The 8,453-nt window shown below is 38.1% G+C and overlaps 1 protein-coding gene across 1 annotated transcript; it reads left to right on the plus strand.

Moving 5' to 3' along the window:
- Positions 1-659: 659 nt before the first annotated feature.
- On the plus strand, positions 660-4,952 carry LOC132637556 (uncharacterized). The gene is made up of 9 exons (XM_060354628.1): positions 660-1,103; positions 1,167-1,287; positions 1,508-2,058; positions 2,405-2,856; positions 3,112-3,298; positions 3,383-3,493; positions 3,581-3,699; positions 3,904-4,900; positions 4,947-4,952. The coding sequence occupies exons 1-9, from the start codon at positions 660-662 to the stop codon at positions 4,950-4,952; spliced, it is 2,988 nt and encodes a 995-aa protein (XP_060210611.1).
- Positions 4,953-8,453: the final 3,501 nt, after the last annotated feature.

The raw sequence follows: 8,453 nt of genomic DNA on the forward strand, positions 1-8,453 counted from the left end.
CGATCAATTTTTTTTCTTACTCCTTTTGTCTTGTTAAAAAAAAGTCCTTTTTGTTCGAGTCTTGTTTCAACTAAATTCTAATTCTTTCTAGGATTGGTTCTTCATTTTCTTTAGTGCTAAAAAATTCTTTGTTTTACTACTAAGGGCTTGATTCTAGTGGGTTTAATTATAAATCCATAAAGTGTTTTCCCAAAGGTTTTTTGAGCGGAAAAAGGCAAGAGTGAGTAAGAACAATTGAGGGAAAAAAAGAGCAAAAGTTTGAGTGATAAATAGTTTTTGAGATGACCAATACAGGTGGTAGTGATGATGAAAAGAGGGCTCGTTAAGAAGCTGAAATCCGAGGATGAAATGACTTCAATCTACAAGCTATGCACCAACAATTCGAAAGATGGACCTTGCAATTTCAAGAGATCAAGGATGCCATTGCTGAACAAAATGAGACAACAGCTGAACTTAGGAGGGGAGATCAACATGTTGTACAACCACAAAATAATCCTAGGCCTCAAAATAGAAGAAATATGCCCTATTCCCCCATTGTAAATCAAGAAAACCCTATGGATTATTTTGTTGATGATCTTGATGTAAATCTAGATAGGGTAGGGAGAGATAGGAGGGGACAATGAGGAAGAGTGGAAGATGATAACATTAATAGCATAAAGATGAAGATGCCAACTTTCAAGGGGACAAGAGATCCAGACTTGTACTTTGATTGGGAGCGGAAAGTTGAAGCCATTTTTTATTGTCACAACTATTCTGAAGCTAAGAAGGTAAAGCTTGCCGTTGTTGAATTTTCTTACTATGCTTCTATTTGGTGGAAAAAGCTTACAAGAGATAGACAACAAGATGGAGAACCACCCATTGCTACTTGGGCTGAGATGAAGAGAGTCATGAAGAAGAGGTTCGTGCCTTCCCACTTTCAAAGAGACCTACAAATGCGTCTTCGAAGATTGGAGCAGGGAACCATGACTGTTGATGAATACTTCAAAGCTATGGATATGGCTATGATCCAAGCTAATTGTATGGAAGATGAAGAGGCCACTATGGCTAGATTTCTTAATGGTTTAAATAAAGAAATAGATGATGTAGTAGAGATACAACAATATGTAACTTTAGATGAGTTAGTGGATATGGCTGTAAAACTAGAAAAACAAATTAAATGAAAGCAGCAAGCTAGCTCGTGGAGGAGTCGGCCAAACACCAATTCAAAGAAGCCATGGCCGAAACAAGATGTGACTTCTAGGCCTCAAGAAGGCAAAGGGAAGGCCAAAGTAGATGACAAAGATGGAGGTAAAACTTTTAATCCTAAATCACCAAAACCTTCTAGTTCTATTCAATGTTACAAATGTCATGGAAGAGGGCATATGATGCATGAATGTCCAAATAGAAGAAATATTCTCATGAAAGAAGATGGAGAGTATGAGAGTGAAAAAAAGTGAGGTAGAGGAAGAAGAGGGAGGTGCGAGTGAAGATGACGTAGAGTTTCCTAATAGTGGTTTTGTTGGGGTAGCTAGGAAGATTCTTGATGGAGAAAATGAGAGTAAAATAAGTGAGAATGAGGAAGAAGAGGGAGGTGTGAGTGAAGATGATGTACAACTTCCTTTTAATGATAGTTTGGTTGCAGTAGTTAGGAGGATTATGGCTATCAATTTGGGAGTCAAGAGTGAAGAACAAAGGGAAAATATATTCCATACTAGGTGTGGGGTAAGGGGGAGAACTTGTTCTATGATTATTGACAGTGGTAGTTGTGCTAATGTAGTGAGTTCACACTTGGTAGATACGTTAGGGCTTGCATGCATGAAACACCCTAAACCCTATAGACTCCAATGCTTGAATGATAGTGGTGAACTGAAAGTCAACAAACAATGCATGATTTCATTCAATGTTAGCAGGTATGAGGATGATACTCTTTGTGATGTCATTCCTATGCAAGCTTGTCATATCTTGCTTGGTCGTCCATGGCAGTTCGATAGGAATACTTTTCATAATGGAAGGAAGAACAGATATTCACTTGAGCTTAATGGCAAGAAGTATACTCTTGCACCTTTAACACCTTCTCAGGTGTTTGAAGATCAAAAGAGATTGAGGGAATCAATGGGAAAACAAAGGGGACAGAAAAAAGGTGAGCTTGAGGGAAAAGAAATGAAAGATGGCCAAGAGAGAGAGAAAGAGGGCAGCAACTTAAGCAAAGAGGTAAAAGAGGGTTTGAGTGGAAAAAAAGAAAGTTTTGCTGAGAGGAAAGAGACTAAAGGAAAGAAAAAAAAGAGTCTCCATATAAAAGCCAAAGAGTGTTTGAATGCAAGAAAAAGAGGGACTGCCCATAATACTACTTACTTACAAAGAAGTCTTGATTAATTCTGAGCTACTAACTTCTTCTTTGCCAAGTAGTGTTTTTTCTCTTTTGCAGGACTTTGATGATATCTTTCCTGAAGATATTCCTAAAGGTCTTAAACCTTTGCGTGGAATTGAGCACCAAATTGACTTTGTGCCTGGTGCACATATTCCAAATAGGCCTGCTTATAGGAGTAATCCTGAAGAGACAAAGGAGTTGCAAAGGCAGGTTGAAGAGTTGCTTAAAAAGGGGTTTGTGCGAGAGAGCCTGAGTCCTTGCTCAGTTCCTGTTCTATTGGTGCCCAAAAAAGATGGATCTTGGAGGATGTGCGTGGATTGTCGAGCTATCAACAAGATTACGGTAAAGTATCGTCATCCTATTCCTCGTCTTGATGACATGTTGGATCAATTGCATGGGTCCAAAATCTTTTCTAAAATTGATCTAAAAAGTGGTTACTATCAGATTCGAATGAATCCTGGAGATGAATGGAAAACTGCTTTTAAGACCAAATATGAGCTTTATGAGTGGTTAGTTATGCCTTTTGGCTTGACTAATGCACCCAACACGTTCATGAGATTGATGAATCATGTTTTTAAGGATTTTCATGGAAAGTTTGTGGTGGTTTATTTTGATGATATCTTGATCTTTTCTAAAACTCTAGATGAGCATGTAGAACACCTAAAACAAGTTTTTGAAATTCTTAGAAAACAACAATTGTTTGCTAATCTCAAAAAGTGTGCCTTTTGTGTGGATCGTATGGTATTCTTGGGTTTTGTGGTCAGTTCTAAGGGAGTTGAGGTTGATGAAGAGAAAATCAAGGCAATCAGAGAGTGGCCTAAACCTAAGAGTGTAACTGAGGTTAGAAGTTTTCATGGGCTTGCTAGTTTTTATAGGAGATTTGTTAGAGATTTTAGCACCATTGCTGCTCCTCTAACTGAAGTTATCAAGAAAGATAAGGGTTTTACATGGGTGAAAGACCAAGATGATGCTTTTAACTTGTTGAAAGAAAAATTATGTTCTGCTCCTCTTTTGCAATTACCTAATTTTTCTAAGTCTTTGGAGGTTGAATGTGATGCTTCTGGAAAAGGAATAGGTGCTGTTTTAATGCAGGAGTCCAAGCCTATTGCATACTTTATTGAAAATTTGAGTGAGCTCTATGCTTTGGTAAAGGCTTTAGCTACTTGGTAGCATTATTTGTGGCCTAGAGAGTTTGTGGTTAAGACTGATCATGAATCCTTGAGATATTTGAAGAGCCAAGGTAAGCTTAATCGTAGGCATGCAAAATGGGTTGAATTTATTGAAACTTTTCCATATGTGATTGCTTACAAGCAAGGAAAGGAGAATGTGGTTGCTGATGCACTATCAAGAAGGTATGTCTTAGTCTCTACTCTTACTTCTAAGCTGATGGGTTTTGATCAAATCAAAGGCCTTTATGCTAATGATTCTGATTTTGGCAAGGTTTTTGCAGAATGTAAGTTGGGTCCTTATGACCGGTTTAATCTTCAAGATGGATTTCTTTTTAAGGAAAATAAATTGTGTATCCCTAATTGCTCTTTGCGTGAATTGTTTGTTAGGGAAGCACATTGTGGTGGACTCACGGGACACTTCGGAGTGCCCAAAACTTTGGATATACTTGTTGAACATTTCTTTTGGCCAGGCATGCGAAAGGATGTTGAGAAAGTGTGCTCTCAATGTCTTGAATGTAAACAAGACAAATCGAAAGTGTTACCACATGGTCTTTATACTCCTTTACCTGTTCCCACTTCCCCTTGGCTTGATATTTCCATGGATTTTATGTTAGGTTTGCCTAGAACTAAGCATGGTAAGGACAGTATATTTGTAGTGGTAGATAGATTTTCAAAAATGTCTCGGTTTATTCCATGTTTGAAGACTAATGATGCATCACATGTGGCTGATTTGTTTGTAAAAAAAGTGGTTAAATTACACGGTATACCTAAAACTATTATTAGTGATAGGGATGCTAAGTTTTTAAGTCACTTTTGGAGGGTTCTTTGGGGAAAGTTGGGAACTAAACTACTATTTTCTACGTCTTGTCACCCGCAAAATGACGGGAAAATAGAAGTAGTTAATAGGACTTTAGGGAATATGTTGAGGGCTGTTCTAAAAGGAAAATTGACATTTTGGGAAGAACATTTGGCCATGGTAGAGTTTGCTTGTAATAGAACTGTCCATTCTTCTACAGGTAAGTCTCTTTTTGAAGTTGTTTATGGCTTTAATCCCCTCACCCCCCCCCCCCTTGATTTACTGCCTTTACCTACTGATAATATTGTTAATCTTGATGGTAGGAAGAAGGCTGAAATGATGAAGAAGATTCATGAACAAACAAACCTTGCAATTGAGCGGAAGAATGAGCAGACTGCCTTAAGGAGAAATAAGGGGCGAAAATCTATTATTCTTAAGCCCGGGGATCAAGTATGGGTGCATTTCAGGAAGGAAAGGTTTCCTGCCAAAAGAAGATCCAAACTAGACCCAAGAGGAGATGGTCCATTTGAAGTCCTTGAAAGGATTGGATACAATGCTTACAAACTTGATCTTCCTAGTGAGTATCAAGTTAGTGCTACTTTCAATGTTTCTGACCTTTCCTTATTTGATGCAGGTTTAAATTCGAGGACGAATTCATCTCAAGAAGAGGGGAATGATAGCATCCATGGTAGCTCAGAATTATTGAAGGACGTGGATGAAGATTTGGAAGTTCCAAGAAGACCCATGACAAGATCTCAAACGAGGAAACTGCAAGACAAGCTTAATGGGCTGCAATCAACAATTCAAAAGTGTCTTGTGATGGAAGAAGAGCTCCAGCCCTATTCAGATTTTTTCCTCAAGTCTTACACTTATTTGGAGGCCCAAATTAAAGTCCAAAGTGAGATGGAATGAGGCCCAAATCAGCCCCAAAAGAAGAAGTTTCCAGCAGCCCAAAATTAGCCCAAATATTAGTTTCTAGAATAAATATTTAATTGTTGTTTTTATCTATGTTGACTTGCATTGGTCCAAGTGTGGGTAGTCTTCTAGGTTGTTTTAATCTATGTTGACTGCCTTGGTCCAAGTGTGGGAAGTCATCTATGCTTCTAGGGAAGATAATTCCCATTTATTTCTATTTTGACTAGCTCCTTCTTTACAACTATATAAAGGGGTGATTGTCATTCATTGTAGATCAGATTTTGAAGAATATATTATAGTGAGAGTTCTTTTGAACCTTTGTGGCATTACTTTAGGATTTATCTTTCAACCTAACTAGTTCCTAGTTCAAGGTAGTAAGATAATTGCTTCCTTGATATCTTTGATTTCGTTTTGGTATTCTTTCGAAGGCGGTTAGTTCTAAATACTAATTGTTGTCTTAAGTTACCCACAAAGCGGTCAGGATCCTAATCTACTGTTTTTGATTTGTTATCTCAAGTAAAGGCGTTAGATTTCTTCCTATAAATCTATACGTTGTTACTTGGATCTTGTCAAGACTTTAGAACTAACGTTCTTGGAAATTCGTGGATTGTTCCTTCGAATTTCCCATATCTTTTATTTTCTAGTTTTTAGATTCTTTTCTATATTTGCTTCCGCACTTCGTATATTTTAATTATAAATTTGGGATCTCCCTAACCTCGTTGTTATCACGGGCCCTAGTAATTCTCCGAGTCTGGCTAGTATCCCCTGCTACCGATTTGCCCTTCTGGGCAGCTATCGCTTTCTTTGGAGGCATAGCTGTAAACATAATAGTCTGTTAGGAAGGGGTTATCCTGATAATATAGCTCTATCGCACGATCTAGGATAAGAAGGAAAGATAACATCCTAAATGTCCTGTAGCTTTCTGTTTATAGATGTGGTGCACAACACACCGATAAATAAGACTCTACTAGACTCGGTCTGAAGACACTCCGAGGATGAACTGCTCTGATACCACTTTTGTCACGACCCAGCCCCGTGGGCCATGACTAGTGCCTGTGCTGGACACCCATATGTACCTATTAGACATAATCAGACTGACACTGTAGACAACATGGGAATCGGCATAGACCCAAAGGTTCTCAATCAGTCACCACATAATAAAATACGCAAGCCGACGAGGCTGCCACCATATATCATTATAATACCTAAGCCGACAAGGCTGCCACTACGTGTCAATATACTACGCAAGCCGACAAGGCTCCTACTACGTATAGATAACATATGCAAGCCGGCAAGGCTGCCACAACAAACAGAAACATCCACAACAACTATATAGACACAGCTGATCATACTCTATATACAACCCACACACATGTCTACGGACCTCTAACAGTACTAACAGTGAAATATGACGAGACAGGGCCTCGTCGTACCCCTGGACAAGATATATAAATACATCAGAAGATCTGTACCAAAAGTCTAGGCTCCGAAACAACGGAGCTCTCCAAGACAGCTGACTGGAATCCTAAGCTGGGGGATCACCCAATCTAGCGTCTGTACCTGTTAAAGGTTAATCGTAACCAAGTTCGCTTTGTCGCCCTTTTAGCCTTAACAATCTTGGTTTCTTAACGTTGTCGCCCCCAACGATTCAATTCACGTTTCAATCCCCTTGAACACTTAGAACTCTTGAGAAAACCAAGCTTCTTTCACTAGGGCTTAGTCTCGGCCAAGGTAGCCATGGCCGAGAGCTCCTCCCCTCTCATCTCCATTACTCTCTTTCTAGTTCAATTGGAATTTGGAAGTGATGATCAATGAGTCACATTGGTGACTTATATATGAATTCCCTAAGCCTTACACGTGCACACCTAATGAGTCATCCATTATTTTTTTTATTTTTTTAATTAAAACGGGTGGGACCCACAAGTAGTAATTGGCTTAATTAATTTTAATTAATCACTAATCCTTACTTAATAATCTAATCACAATTAATTAGTCCCTAATCTCCAATAATATTTCTACACCAAATAAAATTTATGAGCAATTCATGTACTAATTAAAATTGAAAAGTTCCTATTTCATATCCAAAAATAATCCCGCCTTAACGTAAGTCGATTAGCTTGCGAATAATTCGACGTATAAAAGTACGGGATATAACAGAAAATCAAAGGGTGAATAAAGGAAGGGAATGAAGTATGACAAGATAGGCTACGAGCGAATTTTAATACGGAGGAGATATGTAAAGCAGAATGAACCAGGAGAAGGAAAGACTATGACTAAGATTGAATATACTTTATACAAGTTGTACAAGAATAGTTATGCAACCTACGAATATTTGTATGCTAAGAATGAGACCAAGTGAGTACTTGATAAGAAGAGTAAGGATTTAGTAATAACAATGCAGTTGTGATATTTTGGGTACATTAAGGAAAGATGTAAAGATGGTTTAAGCTGAATTACCGAGATAGAATTAATACTAAGGGCAAATAGGACATGGCCATGGTTGAGTCGGAGGTTTATCCCCATATCGATTGTAAGATAAGAGAGGAGAAGGCAAGGTAAAGCATGAAGACTAGTGAGACGACGCTAAGGTATTTCTTGGGCTAATTTGGGCACCTACACATATTCTTGTAAAGATTGCAATAGGACGCGTGATAGGAAAACTAAGAGCAAAATCTGAGTAAAGAGGCAACAGAAGAGTTTTGAATTAAAGATAAAGAAATGACACGAGATAATGTGCCTAGAGTGTTACAAGTTGGGTTAAGGGAATTATAAAATGGTTTAAGCGAGACGATCAGAACTAGCTGGTTACTAGAAGATAGTGAATTTATATGTCAAATTAAAAATTCATTCAGAATTATACTAGTTAATGATAGACAAAGCACGGAGCAGCTATGTAAAGTTATAATATGATAGAACTCCAGCGCTACTTGATAGCAAACCCTAAAGATCGAGATTAAGAGCTAAATGCAAAGTGACAGTTAAAATGTTTTAAAAAGAAAGTCGAGAAGTGATACATGATGCTGAAGATTCCAGAATATGGACCGTAGCAGCAGAGCAATGTAAGGTTATTGAAGTAAAATAATGTTACACCTTGGGAAATTTCGTCTTATTCGTAGAGTTTGCGAAGGGTCTACAGGTTACCAGAGACATGAAATACTCCAAAGATTGTAAAGTCTAATAAATCGACGAAGGACGTCTGCGCATTATAAAATCTTATTTAAAGATT

This window comes from Lycium barbarum, chromosome 4, assembly GCF_019175385.1.
Source record: "Lycium barbarum isolate Lr01 chromosome 4, ASM1917538v2, whole genome shotgun sequence".
Classification (NCBI taxonomy): Eukaryota; Viridiplantae; Streptophyta; class Magnoliopsida; order Solanales; family Solanaceae; genus Lycium; species Lycium barbarum.

Bases quoted from the DNA above. Each gene is read 5' to 3' on its own strand.
- LOC132637556 (XM_060354628.1), top strand. From the start codon at position 660: ATGAAGATGCCAACTTTCAAGGGGACAAGAGATCCAGACTTGTACTTT. The intron at 1,288-1,507 runs GTAAAACTTTTA...TTGTTGGGGTAG, and splicing joins AGTAGATGACAAAGATGGAG to CTAGGAAGATTCTTGATGGA. The intron at 3,700-3,903 runs GTATGTCTTAGT...ATTGTTTGTTAG, and splicing joins GCTGATGCACTATCAAGAAG to GGAAGCACATTGTGGTGGAC.